The sequence below is a fragment of the Lygodium microphyllum genome, chromosome 1 (assembly GCF_053477565.2).
Source record: "Lygodium microphyllum isolate KBCC chromosome 1, Lygodium_microphyllum_v1.1.10, whole genome shotgun sequence".
Classification (NCBI taxonomy): Eukaryota; Viridiplantae; Streptophyta; class Polypodiopsida; order Schizaeales; family Lygodiaceae; genus Lygodium; species Lygodium microphyllum.
Genome location: NC_141135.1, coordinates 107,977,643 through 107,997,863, shown reverse-complemented (window position 1 = coordinate 107,997,863; position 20,221 = coordinate 107,977,643). Strand labels below are relative to the sequence as shown.

The 20,221-nt window shown below is 39.9% G+C and overlaps 1 protein-coding gene across 1 annotated transcript; it reads right to left on the bottom strand.

Annotated features, from left to right (window-relative positions):
• Positions 1–3,338: 3,338 nt before the first annotated feature.
• Positions 3,339–5,288, bottom strand: LOC148041514 (uncharacterized). Its single transcript, XM_087688468.1, has one exon. The coding sequence runs from the start codon at positions 4,695–4,697 to the stop codon at positions 3,750–3,752; it is 948 nt and encodes a 315-aa protein (XP_087544594.1). The 5' UTR covers positions 4,698–5,288; the 3' UTR covers positions 3,339–3,749.
• Positions 5,289–20,221: the final 14,933 nt, after the last annotated feature.

Genomic DNA, 20,221 nt, shown 5'->3' with positions numbered 1-20,221 from the left:
TTGAGAACTCTTTTTCTCAATTTTATAAAGGTTTTTTATTATTGTTTATAATAGAACTGAATGTTTCTTTATTAGTGAAAGCATATGCCCATTTCTCTTGGGTTCTTATCGATTATTCCAGGTGATGTACCGATGCTTATGGTTCATGTTACATGATTGGATATGCTTCCAGATTACCCTTGAGATGAGATTGGAGCTTTAAATCTTGCTATTGGTTGTTATACATTGTTATGTCTAGTTATTTGATGCTCTTGTAAAGGCTTTGCAAGATACTTGGGTCAGATGCTCTTGGATGTATGCTACTTGGATCTTGGATTTATGGATATCTTCCACATGATGTTTTGATCTTTGTTTGCTCATCTGGCTTTCAGATCTCATTCTAGTGGGAGCCACTTCTTGACATTTGGATATTACATTGAGCTTTTGGTTATGCAATTGAGCTTGAGGGTCTTACAATGAGACCGTGGGACTTGGTGACATGTACATGCCCTTGTCATGCTTTTTCTGCATAGTTGATGCTTAGTAGGCTGATCTGACACTCCTCTTGGGATAGCACCTATCTTTGTCACGATGTTGCTAGTGATGTATACATCTTGGTTAGTTATGTATTGAGCTTCTGTTACATTGCTCAATCTGTTGTTGTGCCCTGTTATGGCTTCTCTAAGGCTACAACAAAAATACAAGAACATGCCAATTTGTTGACACACAAATTCATTATAGTCATAACTTCTACATAGTTTCCAATTGCCATAACTGAAAACATTCATAGACACATAATTCATGATCAAACACTTAGAAAACCACAGAAAGGAGACACTATAATAGAGATCAACCATCAGCGTGACCAACCAAGCATGGCACTATCATTCTTCATTTTCAATTTCATTCATCTGATCCCAAACAATATAACTGTCTGAATATCAAGGCATGTGCCTGCATTTCACGTAAAGTTATCACATGACATATAAAGTTGGTTTCACATAGACTGATCTCTCATAACACATGCACACAAAGACTAAGGTATGAAATAGCATTAAATATATGGTGGCATTCAAGTCCTAACACTTGGCACAGTCTGGTGGATGACTAGGACAGTCAGGACCAACAAACCCACAAGCAGCTAAGTTCATGCAACATGACTCAAAGAATATAGTTATGCCTTGCCAAAGGCCTTGCACCTCTTAACAAGCCACACTGAGCTACCATGAGTAGAGCCCCTCTAGGATACTCATAGTCCTCTTTTACATGTGCATAACCTACTCTAAGTGCCTATCAAAATGCATCTATAAACTATGAAGAATAAAAAAAGAAGTAAGAACATAGAGCTACAACAAGCTAAAAAGAGATAGGAACATAAACAATAATGTCCCTGCAAGAAGGCATTTGAACTCCAAAATGCTGACCACCATGACCTGCAAGTAAAGCATCATCCATGCCATGGAACTTCTCATGTACCTCATGAACCACTCCCTACACTACATCACCACCATCATCTGCTATCCGAAAATCCTTTTGCTATAACAAAGTGGCTATGTAATCTTCACTAGCTCTCTTGGCATTTCCAAAGCCTCCTACATTTTCAATTCCAAGTCATGACACCTCTCTTCAAATATAGATACTCTCTCGTTCAATGCTTTTTTCTTAGGATAGTCAATGGTCAATAACAAAAACATATTTAAACATAGTGTTGGAAACTGCGAGGAAGATGAGAGACGAAAGGAAGAGAGGAGAGAAGAGAGATATGAGACACTGGAAGTGGAACCCCAGAAGTGCAGCAAGTGAGCACACATAGTTGGAATATATAGAGGGAACCAGGGATACTATATATAGACAAACTATATATAGCTAATACCCCCGCTCAAATAAAGGTCCCTAACTGTGGATGAAAAAACCCTTGGGGGCTCAAGGGAAAAACCCACAGCTCTATATATAGCCCTATTGCTATATTAATATTGAAAAGATATGATTACAAAGTTGAAAGGAGATAATTCACTCCTGAATATACAAGTGCCTGTTTGTAGGCATCGAAGGAGCTACATCACTCCTAAATTACTATAGATAAATGAAGGAGCTACATCAATCTTGAATTACAATAGATGAAGGAATCAAAGTAGATAAAGGGCCATGAAATTGCTTTATCTTGAGTGTGGATATAATCAGCTATGCAACATAATCAGTGACATCAAAAACTTAATAGAAAATGTTATATCAACATTAGAACACAATCACAATGTCATAAATCAACTCAGCAGCTAGAATACACGATGAAAATTTCATCAGCTCATCAACTAGAATATAGAAAATAGCAGCTAGCATACTACTAGCAAATGGAAAGAAGAATGGATGAGATGAGCATTATCAAGATGAAAACATTAGCTGCAACATCAGCTCCTTAGCTAGAATAGATAAAATATCAAGTAGAATAAACATAAGCTTAAACAGACGAGTTAGCTGGAAATAGACAAACAACTGCTGGAAACAATGAAACATCAGCAGGAAAGAAGAAAACACAACTGGGAACAACGAAACATCAGCTGGAATAGACGAATAATAGCTGGAAACAATGAAACATCAGCTAGAATAGACGAACATACTGGAAATAACAAAACATCAGCTCGTATATCATAAGCTAGAATAGACAAACATTAGCTGGAATAGAATAGAAAATGAAAAGAATGAAGCATTAGCTGGAACAAATCAAGAGCTAGAATAAAGAAGAATAAAGAATAAAACCATTAGTTTGGAACAACTCAACAACCAGCTACAATAAAGAACGAAACATTAGCTAGAACAACTCAACAACTGGAATAATAAGGAACGAAACATGAGCTGGAATAATAAGGAACAAAACATGAGCTGGAATAACTCAACAGCTAGAATAAGGAATGAAACATTAGCTATAACAACTCAACAGCTGGAATAATAATGAAACATCAGCTGGCATTAGCTGTAATATAGACAAAATGATATGAAACGTAGCATGAAGAGCCAAAAATCAGCTGGAAGAAAGAAACATTTAGAATAATCAAATGATGAATATAATACCGACAATCATCAGCTGGAATATAACGAGATGAATATTACGATCATTAAAATATCATGAGCGCATCAACTATAAGCTGGAATACGATCATCAGTTGGAAAGAATAATAGACGAGATGCAAACAAATTATGACATGGAAAATGAAACGTCAGCAGCTATATCATATCTAAATTCTTGAACCATCAAGTGGTGTAATGAAACCATGAAAGATGAAATAATGGCAATTAAAATGATGAGAAATTGTACTAGATTGTGCAAATGAAACATCAACAGAAATGTCATATCTTTAGCTAGAATATCAAGAGCTCATCAGCTGCAACATCAACCAAAGATCATCAGTTGGAAACATAATATCGAGACAAAACATTTGCTAGAAAACAAATCATCAACTAGAATATCATTAGCCCATTAGCTGAAACATAAAATAAGACCCTCAAACGTGACAGACAATGACTTTGGAAGCATTGCTGATAGTGATAGGCCTATACAGACCACGCCACCTCATACCTCCTCTTCATCTGATTCAATAATCATACGCACTGATTTATTATAACTCTGCTCCAATTTGCTTCCAAGAAGCTTTTTCTCATCTTCCAAAGCATCACTTGTTGCATTTCCATCCTTTTTCAAGCAAGCAAACTGCTTGTTATCTTCCAAAGCACTGCTTGTTCCATTCCCATCATGTTTCAAGCTGTTAAACTGCTTGCTACCATCCTTCAAGGTTGGTCTGCAGGAACTCCCTTATTACAGGATCATCCTCTACATCTCCAGGCACAAGAAAACAAATGTCCACAAGAAAGCAAATGTCTCCATAACGAACCTCCTGGCACTGTTTCTGCTTGTGCCCCCCTCGCCACTTCACCTTGAATATGCATTCACAGTATTCTTCTCTATTAGCTCCAACTTTATGTGGACTCCACTTCACCTCCAACACCTCTGCATTGTAGTATTCAAAGCACTTCGAAAGAGGCCGCGGACAGGCAACACAGAGAATCATACTAGGGTGAATATCTTTGCACTGATAGTCCTGCATGGCTTGAGATGCTGGACTATTAATCTGCTTTGCTTCTTCAGCAGACTTGAAGCGATGTGAAGGCCAAAGCTCATCTTCCTCAATAGAAAAGTCTTGAAAATGAACACGCAAGAAAACTCTCTGCAAGGATGCAGTTCCTGCATACCATGCCTGGTCCTTGGCAATGAACTCCAAGATGGCATCCGGCTTTGGCATTCTGGCATGATCATTTGATAAGCTGAATATAGTCTCTCTTATCTCTCTGTTGGAGCCCTGTCTTTCTTTGCACACCTCATGATTTCTAGATTTGCTGGCTACATCAAGGCCATAATCACCATCCAGTGCTCCTGCGTGTTCTCTGGATCTTAGAATCTTCTGACTATCCTGTTCCTTTCCACTGGCTCCAGACCACTTAACAGACAATATCCAGACCTTGCTAATAGAGGGGGAGTAAATAGCCAACACATTAATAGATGCAGAGATGCGGACTACTGTGCCATGGGGAATGTCATCAAAATGCACCCTTCGAGGAGCATAATTATTATCAACCAGGTCGTCCAAACACATGGGCATCCTTGAAAAAGCAGATGCCTTGAATCTCCATGCCATCAAGCAAATCTGAGATCCAGCTTTGACAGGCATACTTTCCAAGAAGTATAATTGACTGCGGCAATGGATCCATGGCCTGCCATGCTGTAGTCTGACACCTTATCCTCTGGCGGTACGGTTGGGCCTGTACCATTAGCATTGTTTCTTGTGGCAGATCCAGACATGTCTACAGATTTCTCAGAGGACGTGGAGGAGAGGCTCCTTAGAAAGTAAATGTCCGAGCAAGGGGGAGGAATCTTGAGTCGATAAGAGGTACCTGGGCCTTCACCACTTGGGAAGGGTGGGCCTTTGCAATGCTAAGCTTGCAAGCTTGCATACCATAACGCCTGCCTCATCGACAGTGCTCGCGATGGGGTGGGGGTGACCTCCGCTGGCTGCGATTCGTGGAATTGGTGCTGGTTGTTAGGGTTTGATCGTATATGTGCATCATGTCTTCTTCTTCTGCTGCTAGTGCTTCGTCTTCTCCTCCTTCTCTTCTACTTGTGCAGCTCGAGGCCGCCTCCTTATCCAGCACGTGTGCATTGCCTTGTGATGTTGTAGAACCTCGCTCTGATACCATGTTGGAAACTGCGAGTAAGATGAGAGACGAAAGGAAGAGAGGAGAGAAGAGAGATATGAGACACTGGAAGTGGAACCCTAGAAGTGCATCAAGTGAGCACACATAGTTGGAATATATAGAGGGAACCAGGGATGCTATATATAGACAAACTATATATAGCTAATACATAGCATAGGGTCTAGAAACCAAAACATTCTAGATTTGACCAACCTTTTGCTATGCTTGCTTCACCTCTGAAATCAAAGCATTATGAATCTCCTCATATTCCGATTTAAGTACCATGGATCCATCAACATCAACATCTAGATTTTGAAGTATCTCTTGTTTAACCATTTTCAAGGGGTCAAATCTATCCATCAACAATTTATGATCAACCTGCAGCTGCCCATACATGTCCATAAATTGTTGCATCCCATCTGCACATTTAGACTTAAGCTCCTCGGTCCATTTTTCAAACACATGCAGTGAAATTTTATTATGCTCATCAATCACCTATTGAAATTCTGTAATCTGAGTCTTATGTTGAGATAGCAAGGCATCATAATAAATTATTTTCTATTGTAGGTGCTAAGACAAAACATCAATCTTCATCTTCTTGGCTGTCAACTGATCCTGTGGTCTTTGAGCCTCTGCTATAATCCTAGACTTTGCCTACTCATACTACTTCAAATACATCATAAGCCTTTGCATCAAATCCATAGCATCTGTCCATGCTGCTAATCATGCAAACACCATCCCCAAACTGACCCAAAGCATACAGAATGCTAAATATAGGAGTAGATTCAAAATCTTTATCGAATGCCTTCTTAATGGTGACAGGAGTATCATCCGACACATCAGATGGCTTCTTATCAAACTAAGGCTTACCCTAAGCCAAATCTTTCCAATTTTTTGCTTCTTTTTCACTACATGGACATTATCCAAAGTCTTCAAGACATCCATTTTAACATGCTCATCCTCATGCATTACATGATCAACATCCATATGCTTTCCATGGTCTTTCACAAAATCCAAGACAATCTACTTTGCAAAAAATTCTGAATACCTTGCTTGAAGTAGATCTTTATAGATTGCATACCTATCCTCATTACTCCCAAAAAGAGTATTAGCATTGTCAGAATCTTTACCATGACTATGATCTTCTGCTCCTCATCACCTATATCCACCTATATCCATAGAGATACAATCATAGATCCATTTCAACAAATCATCCATAGTCAAGTTAGGAAATTGCATTTGAGCATATTCATACAAAGGAGCCAAAAAACAACCCATCCGTGATTTATGGAACACCTTATTTTTCTTGAGCACCTTAATTTCTATCATAAGCTGAGCATGCATAACCCCTGCCCAATTAGGTACATCAAAATTTTCAACATAATAGATGAGCCCATAGGTCTCATGAGCAATAGAATAAATTTTTATGTACATCATAAACCTCTCCATGAACCATCATAATTGCATCTTTCAAGCTACATTGATGCACTTCAAGACATAGACATAGCAAAGACCTGTAGCATCCCCAAATGTTGCATTCATTGACAATGTCTAGATGACCACCATATAAAGCACATTCTGTGCCTATGGGCCACTAAAATTATCCAATATACTTGGAATTGGAATATCCTAATAGGGCTTCTTTATGATAGGCTGCCAAGCTATAGGCCTTATGGAAGCAAGATTTTTCAATAAGTAGAGCCCTAATATAATATGCTTACTCCATGTCATACTGCTCTAATAGTTCCTCCTCTACCAAGTCAAAGTCTGCATCATCCTCATCATCCACACGAGTACACTTCTTCACGGACAGCCGTTTAGCTAAGCTGCACCAAGTATGGATCATGGTGCAAATTGAAGGCCAGTTCACTAACAACGATGGTGAGAAGTAGGAAGAAAAAAATGAAGGGGTCTTCTTCTCCATACGAATCAAGAATTCTAAGTTGTCTAAGTGTTGAGAACCTTTTGTGTCATTTGTCCCATCAAAATGACACACGAAAGACCATTCTTTGTCATCACTACATGTCACTATTAACTTTGTACAACATGGAAAAATTAAATTAATCTCTGGATAATAAGGTTGAACCAATCCTTTCAGTCTAAAACCATTTATTGTAGGCTTCAATACATTTTCCAGCAAATCCTTTAATAAAAATTTGCCCTGACCAATATCCTTGAAGATCACAAATGGGCCTGCATAGCGAAGCTTTAATTTTTCGAGAAAATTTCCAAGTTGGGAGTTATAAACAACAACCCAATCTCCTTCCTAAATTTTTTTATTTTTAACATGTCTATTTACCCAAGCCTATCTCTGGGTTGTTGTATGTAACTCCTGAAATATAGGCAACTGATACCTTGTCCTCCCCTAACTTTAGACGTTGTGCCAATCTATGTTGAACTGACTTCTTAAGATCCAACTTATGTGTAATTGCAATTCTCAAGCTTGGTACCACAAATTCCATAAGCACTACAGCCTCTAATCCATACATAAGTTTAAAGGGTATAAGCCCTATTGTAACCTTATATGCCATCCTAAAAGCCCTCAATGTTGAATCAAGCTTAGCATCCCAATCTTCCCTATTATCCTTAACAATTTTATTCAAGATATGGAGTAAAATCTTGTTGGAACTTTCAACGTGACCATTATCTTGAGGATGATAGGGGTAGACTTCTTATGTAAAGTCATATGCCTGACAATCAATTCCTGGATAACCTGATTTAATTAATGCTTACCCCTATCACTAACCAACTCAATAGGGCATCCAAACCTAGTCATAATATTAGAATACAGAAATTTGGCCACACTAGATGCTTTATTATCCTTCACTACTACATAAGCCTCTACCCATTTGGTATTATAATCCGTACAAATCAAAATATATATGTCACCTGTCCTTTTGGCTACTATTTTAATTGGCCCAACAAAATCAATCCCCCACTTCTAAAATGGATCGAGTGGAAGTACATGATCATCTTGCATCCTATCCCTACCCTCCTTGAGACATTGCAAGCACTCTTTAACATACTAATAAGCATATTCCAACATAGTAGGCCACCATCGACCTACTTGCAATATTTTCCTGCCTATAATCTCCCCTAAAAAATGACCTCCTAATAGTCCAAAATGAGCTTCATGCAAAACTACTGGTTGCTCGAATTCAAAAACACACCTTCTCAATACATTATCTACTCCCCTTCTATACAATGTGTTCATAATAACCTAAAATGCTCTACTCTTCAATGTAAATCTTCTTCTTTGATCTTCTATAAGGTGTGCTAGCATAATCCCTTCCTTCAGGAAATGCAACAAGTGATGATAATATGAATCACGGTCTATTACCTAAACCTCAAAGAGTTCACCATTAAGAAGCTTATCAGGAACACCTACTTTAGTCTCATCATTTTCCAAGCTACTTAAATAATCAGTTATAGCATGTTCTTTCCTTGGGGTATGGATAACCTTGAATTCAAACTCCTGTAATAACAACATTTATCTTGCCAATCTACTTGTCAATTGGCGTTTATTTATTAGGAATAAGAGTGCTTGATGATCCACATGAAAGATTACTTAATTTCCCAACAAATAATGCCTAAATTTCTACACAGACAAAACCATGCCAAGTGCTTCTCTTTCTGTAACTAAATTGTTCTTTTCAGTAGTATTTCAAATTCTGCTTGATTGGTCTATACTAGTCAAGTACTTTATCTTGCATAAGTATAGCTCCCATAGCTAGGTCAAAAGCATCAACAAAGACATGGAAAGGTAAATCCCATGCTGGATATTGCAATATTGGGGCTAAAACTAACATTTTCTTGAGAATATTAAAGGATTTATCATTATCTTCCCTCCAAACAAACCACATCCCTTTCTTGCTAGTTAAAGTTGTAAGAAGAGAACAAATATGTGACAGATACCTTAAATACCTACTATGCCACTTCACTTGCTCGACAAACCTCATAACTTTGTGCATAGTAACTAGAGCCTTAGATTTTTGAATAGCTGCAATCTTTCTTGGATCTATGCTCACACCTTCCTCAGACAAGATGTGGCCTAAAAGCACACCCCTCTTTGCTATAAACACTAACTTGAAGGGATTTAATGACATGCCAAATCTAGGTGTTTTAAATGTTCTCTCCTATTGCCAAAACATAACAAAATCATCAATAAATAACCTCATAAAAGTTATTAAATATGGCTCAAATTTCTTATGAGAAGCTCCTTGAAACTCAGGAGGTCCATTATTCAGTCCAAAGTTCATGATTGTGCTAACATATGCTCCCCACTCAGTGTTGATAAAGGCTATCTTATCCATATCTTCCACATGCATCCTAATTTGGTTGTATCTCAAAAACCCATCCAAAAAAAAGTACATTTTGTGACCTACCACATCATCAAGGAGAGAGTTAATAAAAGGAATTGGAAAGGGATCAGTAATGGTAGAGCTGCATTTAATTTCATGTAATCCACACAGACTCTAATCTTCCCATTCTACTTGGTGTAATATTCCCCCTTTTTTTCCCCCACCCCGAATGTATTTCCCATTCCCAATTAACGAAAAAAAATTAAAGAAAAATAATAATAAATGCCCCACGCCGCTAGCAGATGTATGTGGGCATGGGGCAGCTCCAGGTGGCAGACGCAAGGGGGGCTGCTGTTTGACAACGTGTGGGCATGGGGGAAGCTCCCGGCTGGTGAGGATGAAGCGGGTGAGCTGTTGTGGATGATGACACATGCACAGTTGAGTGGTGGCAACCCAACCACCTAGCCGCCTAGAAAGAGATGGGGGGGGCTCCATACCTTACCAATCCCCCCCCCCCCCCCAATACTATATAAAAGGGCCCTTGGGCATTGAAAGGAGGAGGGGGAGGATCGCTGCTCTTTCCTGCTATTCGACTAGTGAGAAAGTAAGAGAAAAGGGAGAGAGAATGTGTGTGTGTGAGAAAAGAGAGAGAGAGAGAGATAGAGAGAGAGAGAGAGAGAGAGAGAGAGAGAGAGAGAGATTCCCCTTGGAGGCTTCCGAGCTTCCCCTTTCTTTTTTCCCCTTCTTGAGAGGGCTCTCACGGATGAATTCCTTCCACAAGGAGTCATCTCTCTTGTAACTTGGGTACATAGCCGCAAAGAAAAAGTCGAGTTATGTGATGCCTCCAAAGCGAAGCAAGTTCCAATCGAGCACGAATCCTGCTTCAATCGATGGAACTGTGAGTCAAGGAACTGCGATGCTTGGTAAATAGGTTTTTCCCATAAATCATACCTTGATAGGAGCCCTTCAGCAGAACATAGACCGACTTCATTGGGAAGGGAGAAGTATTCAGGTAAAAATCTATGAGAACTAACCACCATTTAGGTTGCATTATTCAATCATGTTGAAAATTGTGTTTTATCGCACTTTGGCGTGTTTTGAACAAATAACTTGCACAAAATATTTTGCATTCATGCACACTAAAAATCAAGAACTTTATTGATTTTGTTTGTAGTGCGTTAGATTATGCACTAGTATTGGCATGCTTGATAGGTAAAAGAAACAGAAAAAATGGGTTATTAGGACGATAAAACATAGTCATCATTAAGTGAAAATTGTACTTTTTGCATCGCAAAATTTGTGAAATTAGAAAGGTAGGAGTAAAGGCTTTCCATGAGGATCATGAGTTGCTACGATAACGGTTAAGTATGTTTAGGTCATTGCAATACTAAGCCGGGTATTAGGCTCTTATAAACCTTTAAGAGGGAAGTAGCACGCACTTGTATTAGGGCTGAAGATTTTGTGTTCCTCGCACAAAAGAAAAATACAAGTCACTATTTAAAGACTTGCATATGTGCCTTGAAAATGAATTTCCAAGAGTAGAACTCCGCATTGCATCATCGTCCTAAGAAGGACTCGCATCTAGATTGCGTGGTATCATGGATGGTTTCAATTGCGTTGCTAGGGATTTAAAGATTGTTGTAAGTCGTGCATATGAAATGCTAAAATTGCTCAGGGCCGTTCAATAAAATGAACCCTATATATGCAAGGATAGGGCTTAACTCGACTTATTTAGGGTTTAAAAGTAAGTGAGCCAAACTTCTAGGAGGACCTTGAAACAAGTAAAACTCTCATTGGTCTCGGTCCTACATCTGGCCTCGATAAATTCAAAACAACCTTGATGATATCACCCTTGACCATGACACAACTCAATGTTAATAGAAGAAAATTTTGGGTGTCGTTTTTCCAAGACCAGAACCCTGGACTAAAGGCTAACAAGCTAGGACACCTACCATCGGAGAACTATCGGATATAGATCCAATTGCATAATTACTCACTCCTATCACATAGGAGTGGGGTTGGAAAGAACGTATTCCCTAACCCTTGAAGGATATTAGAAATTTCCGCCAAGGCAAGAAGGACAAATACTAAGCGTCAAAGATAGGGACCCCACCTTAGCAGATGTCCCGAGCACTCACCTGCACCATTATTTGTGCTTGTAAACTTAGGAACACTACTTGTAAAAATATTGTGTGACCCCAAACTCATAAAAGAAATGGTAATAATGAATCAGGTTAAACTTTTGGAGGGCACACCAAACCACCCCCAACTGGCCGTAGCCAAGGGGTTCTAATTAGTCGTGACCGGAATGTGGACCGAACCCGCCACAAGAGGCCTCTCCGTAGGTTGATTTGAATGTAAGAGGACTCTTGGATGCCAGGGGGCTCTGGTTGTAAATTCCCTGCCACTTCGGGTCCTACTCAAACGATCTGTGTGACTCGAGATAGATTCTCGAGGGCCCTTGTTACTAGTGTAAGGTGGAATCTTAGAGGAAATAAAGTGCATCCTCACGGTTTGCGGATATTTTTCCTTTTGAACAATACTTGTATCTCTGATAAAATGCTATTATTAAGCTTACCTCCAAGGAACCTATTTGAATTTTCTTTCATGTTGATGCCATAAGATTATGTGAATGAACCCTGTTCTCTAAGAGGCTTAATTAAGGAAGCTGCTTTTACATGTCGCACATAAATGTGATAGGGCTAATTAGATAACTAAAGTATGCCGATTGAGGGAAGCGGGTGGGTGGAATCCCAATGGCTCTGTCCTATGGTAGGGTGGTCCCAGAGAACTGGGAGGCTTCTCACAAGATTTTACCATCGTTCCACCTTTAGGTAGTGCGGGTTAATACCCGAATTCATACCATTTTTGGGGACCAGAATGGGATTATGCCCTATAGGCAGAGAGGTGGATCGATGTGTCCCTCTCATTTCTACTTTCCCTTGAACCAAGTGGGGTATGGACTTGCTTCCAATTGGGTAACTCCGCATAAAGTAGAATGATCGGGAAACCTTGACCACTAGGGACTCAAGTTTCATGTCAATCATAGTGGGTTCGGTCCGCGAACATTCCATTGCGAGACGGAATCGGGAAACCCTAGGCGACAAACCTCTTGACATTCTGTGGGAGAGCGAGGCAGCAATACTTAGATTCATTTCTCAGTGGACTGCCAAAACATGCTTGGAGAGCCAATAGATGGGCACGCCACACTTGGATACCACAACAATAGGAGATAACCAAGTAACCTCATTAACTAGTTTGATGAACCCTACTCTCAAAAGCTTGTCAATTTCTTCCTTGACCTGTTTAGCATAGTTAGGGTTCATTCTATACCTCTTCTAAATAATTGGCTAAGCATATTTTTTTAAATGTATCCTGGCTGACATACAACTGGATCAAATCCTTTCATCTCCATATAATTCCAATAAAAATGTCATTAAACTCTTTACACAACTATAAGATCCTGGTTTAAGTTTTCTTCCACCAAAATATTGACCTTGATAGGTTTTGCCTTCCCTTCAAGATTCAAATTAACTTCTTGAACCTCATCCTCACCAACCCTTGCATATCTTCTCATTGTATGCTCATATTTTAGTTCAGCCTGAATAATGGCTTTTTGTCCTTCTACATCCATTACATTAGGACTCTCCATAGAACTACCCACACCAGTTTGCTGCTTTTCAGGTACTTTTTGTTGAAAAACTTCAAGATGACTAATTCCTTGGTCCTAAATTATTTTATACGAACTTGAGGTTGCTCTTGACCTTCAAGAAAGCCTTTAGAATTTTGTCATGTCTGGTTTTGAATTGCTTGGTGTTCCAGAACTTCCTTTCCTACACTAACAAGAGAATCCTGATACTCCTAAATAATATTATCCACATCTATTTCAAAGACTAGAACCACATAAGGATTTACCTGAAGAAATAATTTCTCCTCATCATCTTCCACTTCATCTACAAGGTGTTAATATCTTGAGCTACTACCGATCTAGAGGAACTCTTTAAGATAACCTTATTAACTATTGAAAAGTTTATTTCCTTTATTCCTTTAGGGATACATATATAATCATTCCCCCATTCCTACTTTATTTTGGCCAATTTAAACCATGGTCTACCCAAAAGCATTGTATAAGAATTCCCAATTTCCAACATTCTTAACACAACAAAACTCACCCTGAATTCCAGGCCAACCATGCAAATTTGTTGATTCCTAAGAATACCCAAAGGCTATAACCTCCTCCGGCCTTTCATCCTGACCTGAAATGGAGCTGGTAGTAGCTCCTCTTGCCTATTGCCAAATGTGTATGTTCAAGAAGTATGTTAACTCTTGAACCCCCATCCAATAGGACATCATCATGCTTTTGTTGAGATATTGAGCTCCACTCGTGATATGGCAGGGTGACCGTTGTGCATTTATGTCACCGACTTATTAGCTACAGATGCGGTTGGTACACCGCACATGAATAATAGCTAGATGACAGCTATCCTTATCTAATCTAGTTCGTGGCTCAGTTAGTATGCCACCTTAGTTAGTTGAGTTTGCTTTGAGACCCACATATAGGGTTCTTCTTCTTTTTTTTGTACAAGAGTTCTTTTGGCTTACACAACTAAGAAGAGGAAAACTGTTTTCAGCCTCCACCTGTGTATGTATTCCCCCATTGTGCAAGCAAGAAAGCTACAAGTGAGACTCCTTCCTTCTCTCCCACAATCTTGACATGGTATCAGAGCTTGGCTCGTGGTAAGGAGCTCAAGGAAGCAAACCAACTTCGCAGCGTTCTAGTAAGAGAACCAGTGTTGCTTTCATTTTTCGAGTTTGGGAGCAAGTCTCTGCAGATAGCACAGCCGGAAAGTGCAAGAGTGCATTGTCTCAGATTGAAACGCCCTTCGCTGTGGAGCAAGAGGGCAGTATATGCTGCGGGAGATGGCTTTAGCCCTTAGCTGCACTGTTTTTTTGATTTGAGGCCATTTCCGGATCTGTTTTGGAGGCAGAAGTTTTCCACACACACTCAGGAAAAGGCCATGTTTTTTGCTGTGCGACCACTATTCTACAGGTCGGTGAAAAGTTACGGTAGAAATTGCATCGTATGTTTGTGCGTAGAGACATTGGGAGTTACAGAATCATCCTTGTTGCCTGTTGATGCAAAATCGTCACTAGGAAGTGACTGTGTGGTCAAATACCACTTTTGTTAGTTTTGCAAATTTGCCCTTGTGAGGCTGAAGCTGTATTTTTTGCAGTGTTCTGTTTTGGCGTCTGATTCTCTTTCACAGATTGTCACTGAAAAGCTTGACAAGAACAACTTTCAAGCATGGAAGTTTAGAATGACGAATTTCCTTATGGAAAAAGGATATTGGGAATTTGTTGCAGGAAATGAAGAAGAACTAGTTCTTCCTAATGTTCCCAATCAACAGCAAATGCAGGCATTTAAAGGATGGCATGAGAGAGCTAGAAAAGTTATGTACTGGCTGTCTATCAGTATTTCAGACTCTATGATTGTGCATATTCATGATGCAAGTACGCCAAAGGAGGCATGGGATACTTTGTCAAAAATGTATAGCACAAATACGCAAGCCATGAAAATGCAGCTCAAGCAAGAGTTGCACAATGTGCAAAGAGAAAGTATGAGCATCAATGACTACCACATGAAGGTGAAGAAGATTGCAGATGCACTTGCTTCCATTGGGTGGCCAGTGGAAGATGATGATCTAGTTTCTCTGACCTTGAATGGTCTAGGAAAGGATTATTCACAGTTTCAAACATCCATTTTGGTCCGTGAAAGATTTTCTGATTTTGAGGAGTTGATTGCTCTTCTAATTTCTGAGGAGTAGAGAAATGGTGGTGCATCTTCTTCAGGAGGAACTTCAAAAGAAGCTGTCTTCTACTCAAATGCTGAAAGAGGTAGAGGCAGAGGTAGAGGAGGCCGATCTGGAGGCTGTGGTAGAAATCAGAATATGTAGCAAACTCAAGAAAACCAGTCCTGTGGAGGAGGACGTGGTAACTCTAGAGGCAGGAGGAGCCAAAGAGGTCGTGGTGGATGGCAAAGAGGCCAAAATGCAAACAGCAATGTTGAATGCTACTACTGTGGTAAAATGGGTCATATGGCTAAAGACTGCTATAAAAAGCAGAATGACATCATGAATGGAAAATTGCAACAAGGGAATTATGCATCTTCTAGTAGACAAGGTGATGATAGAAATGAGCATTCGTTTATGGTGCAACACATGACTAATTATGTGACAAGTGCGGAAGAAAGCAATGATGTGTGGTATGTTGACTTAGGTGCATCAAACCACATGATAGGTCATGCAGAATGGATGTAGGATGCAAGGAAAATGGAAAAACCAGGATTTGTGGAGACTGGTGATGGTACTGCACATCATATTGTGCAGATTGGAAAAATTCCTTTGTCTATGCAGGATGGGAAAAAGAAATACGGGTCAGATGTATTTCATGTTCCAAATATCACCAAGAACCTGGTTTCTGTTGGTCAAATGGTTGAGCAGGGCTTGTAGGTCAGATTTAATTCTCATGGATGCTTTGTTGAGGATATGAAAAATAAAGGTTGCTTGATAGAAAAAGGAAAGAAGAAGGGCAGAATGTTTACGTTGGATGCAGACATGCCTGAATTGAGTGCAGCAATGTTTGCACATGGGACCGGTGTAGTTGCAGATATTGATATCTGGCATAAATGCATCGGTCATGTTAATGTACGGCGACTTAAATCAATGCAAGACCAAAATATTGTTGCAGGATTGCCTAAATTCAAGGTTGCAGAAATGCATAAGGTATGTGAAGCCTATCAGTTTGGAAAACATGCAAGAAAACCATTTCCTAGATATGTTCAAGAGAGTAAGAAGCCATTGGAATTAATCCACTCTGATCTGTGGACTACTAAAGCTGCATCTCTTGGAGGCTGTCATTATTTTGCCACTTTTATTGATGACTATATTAGAAAAGTTTGGGTGTATTTTATGAAAAAGAAAAGTGAAGTTTTTGGGCATTTCAAAACTCTTAAAGCTATGGTTGAAAAAGAAATAGGCTTGCAAATAAAATGCCTAAGGTTAGATGGAGGGGGAGAGTACCTCTCAAATGAGTTTGCAAGGTTCCTGCAGGAGCATTGCATAAAGCAGCAATATTCATGCAGTCATACCCCACAACAAAATGGAATTGCAGAAAGGAAAAACAGGCATATTGGAGAGGTATCTCGTGCCATGCTCAACGAAAAAGACTTGCCAGATTTTTACTGGGCTGAAGCAGTTGCTACAGCAGTCTACATAATGAACAGGACTCCCACTGTAGCAATACATGGGATGACTCCAGAGGAGCGGTATAGTGGTAGGAAACCAGATATTTCTCATTTGAAGATTTTTGGTTGCATTGCCTATGTTCATGTGCCAGATGAGTTGAGATCCAAGCTGGATCCAAAAGCTGAGAAGTGCATCTTTATTGGTTACTCTCTGCAGTAGAAATGGTATAGATGCTATAAGCCTTCTACTCGTAAGTTTACAGTGAGCAGAGATGTTGTTTTTGATGAGATGAGTAGCTGGTATAAACCAGTAAATGTGATTGATGATGTAGATGCACAAAATGGTAATGCTACAGAGAATTCACAGTTGCAGTCACAAAATATTAGTTGACCTGGAGTGTCCTCTAGCTGTGGTTCACATTCTTCGCCATGGACAGGCAGATTGAGATCAGGAGAGTCTCCTCAAAACAATGCAGATAGTGGTATGCAGGTTTCACGACAAGGAAAAAGAAGGTAGATCAGTCCATGTTTAATGTGAATGCAGGTCACTCTTATGTGGATAGTGAATCCAGTGGCTCAGAACAGAGCATTGATGATGAGTTGGGTATTCCTTCTATTGTTACACCTGGAGTAAGGAAGACCAGGGATGTTTTGAGAGCACCTGGGAGTGAATCTACTTTGCGCAGGTCTACCAGAGTTAGGTATCCTGTGGATAGGCTGAAATATGATGGATTTACAGCCATTCACTATGCCTATATAGTCAAAGTGATACAGGAACCAAAACCCACTTCTTTTGAGCAAGCCATGGGAAAAGAAAAATGGAAGAAAGCCATGGATGAAGAAATGGATGCCTTGGAAGCAAATGCTACATGGGAATTGGTACCTTTGCCTTAAGATAAGAATGCAATTGGTTGTAAGTGGGTTTATAAGGTGAAGCACAATGCAGATGGTTCTGTGAACAGATACAAGGCAAGATTAGTAGTCAAGGGTTATGCACAAACATATGGAATTGATTATGAAGAAACATTCAGTCCGGTTGCAAGGATGGCAACCGTAAGAGCAGTCATTGCTATGGCTGCATCAAAGGGATGGTCTTTACATCAGATGGATGTAAAGAATGCCTTCTTGCATGGTGATTTACAAGAAGAGGTCTATATAGAGCAGCCACCAGGTTATGTGCATGCTGTTCATCCTGAGTTTGTTTGTAGGTTGAAGAAAGCCTTGTATGGCTTGAAGCAAGCACCTAGAGCATGGTCTGACAAGATAAGAGATTATCTTGTCACTATTGGCTTTCAGATTTCCAAAGCAGATTTCTCACTTTCTGTGAGAAAAACAGAGAAAGGTATTATACTGCTTGTCATTTATGTTGATGATTTGATTATCACAGGTGATAGTGATGAAGATATCCTTCATGTGAAAATGCTATTGAAGCAGAAGTTTGAGATGAAGGATTTGGGAGATCTGTGTTATTTCTTGGGCATTGAGGTGATTAGATCACCGAGTGGGATACGGCTCTTGCAGAGGCAATATGGATTGGACATGCTATCCAAATATGGGATGATAGGCTGTAAGCCTATTTCAGTTCCTTTGGAGCAGAATGTGAAGCTGAGCGCAGATGCACGTGAGCTTCTGGAAGACCCTACTATGTACAGACACATAGTAGAAAGTTTGATTTATATGACTATTACCAGGCCAGATTCGAGCTATGTTGTTGGATTGGTAAGTCAGTTTATGCAGGCTCCAAGGAAACTGCATTTGGATGCGGCTAGACGCATACTCAGGTATGTGAAGTCCACATTGTAGTATGGACTACTTTATGAGACTGGGGTTCAAATACAGTTGCATGGATACACTGATGCTGATTGGGCTGGTCGTATTTCTGATAGATGATCTACCAATGGATATGTGTTCTCTTTTGGGAGTGCTGCAGTCACTTGGAGCAGCAAGAAACAACCTACAGTTGCCTTGTCGAGCACAGAGGCTGAGTACAGGGGTGCAGCAATGGCTACATGTGAGGTAGCTTGGTTGCATAAGCTACTTTATGATATGCATCAGCCTACAGATGGGCCAGTTGCCATTTATTGTGACAATATGAGCAGTATACACTTGGCAAATAACCCAGTCTATCATGCTAGAACAAAGTGCATCGAGGTGCATTATCACTATGTGCAGGAGAGGGTTTTACTAGGTCTTATTGATCTAGTTTATGTCAGCACAGAGGATCAGGTAGCTGACATATTCATGAAGGCATTGGGCACAGAGAAGCTGTGCAAGGTCAGATACCTGCTTGGTATGCAGGAATTGGGATTGCTCGAGGGGGAGTGTTGAGATATCGAGCTCCACTCGTGATATGCTAGGGTGACCGTTGTGCATTTATGTCACCGACTTGTTAGCTGCAGATACGGTTGGTATACCGCCCATGAATAATAGCTAGATGACAGCTATCCTTATCTACTCTAGTTCGTGGCTTAGTTAGTATGCCACCTTAGTTAGTTGAGTTTGGTTTGAGACCCACATATAGGGTTCTTCTTTTTTTTTTTTTGTACGAGAGTTCTTTTGGCTTACACAACTAAGAAGAGGAAAACTGTTTTCAGCCTCCACCTGTGTGTGTATTCTCCCATTGTGCAAGCAAGAAAGCTACAAGTGAGACTCCTTCCTTCTCTCCCACAATCTTGATAGCTTTCTTCTTCCAGCATACTCAACTTGAATGGTAGGCACTTAGTAATCCACAACTTCTTGTTGGGTTGGAATAATTGCCTAAGAGCCACGAACTACTTGATCCTGATTTGCTATACTTTCAAGAACTTCCTGTTACTTTTGCTTGATTTTTAGGAGTAACTTTTCCTTAAATCCTAGTATTAAATCCAAGATCTTCTTGTCATGACCTAAAATGGGCCGACACTAGCTCTCTAGCACTAGCTGGACCTCTAAGATACACAAGACACCCCACACGGCCTCACGGCCAGGAGCATCTAAGGCTCACACCACACTAAACTCTAATATCAATTTTGCATTTGTAATAGGACACAGTCCAACATTTTCCTTCCCCTACTCCTCAGAGGTAGATACCATAACATATAGGTATAATACCTCATATCACATACATAGGAGAGGCAACCTCTCCGCTGAAACACCACGGCCCTACTGTAGCTCTCCTACATCTCGGGGATTGGCCCCTTGATGCGCTACTTCAACATAAAGAACAAGCGTACAGGCTCACTCTTTGATTTATCGAATGATGTAGGAGTTGATATGTCCTCACTAAACTTATCCCAAGGAACCGCTCGCCTAATCTAGAGCAAGGACTTCCTCACACTCTCAGCATTAGTTAATGTTTAGCATACAGGTGCTATGCATCCAAGATTTTATACCATGTGGCATGCAAAATGCAAAAGTATATGCCTATTGTGCACAAACATTTATCATTAAAAATCAACCAAGTGGAGTGAAAAAATCA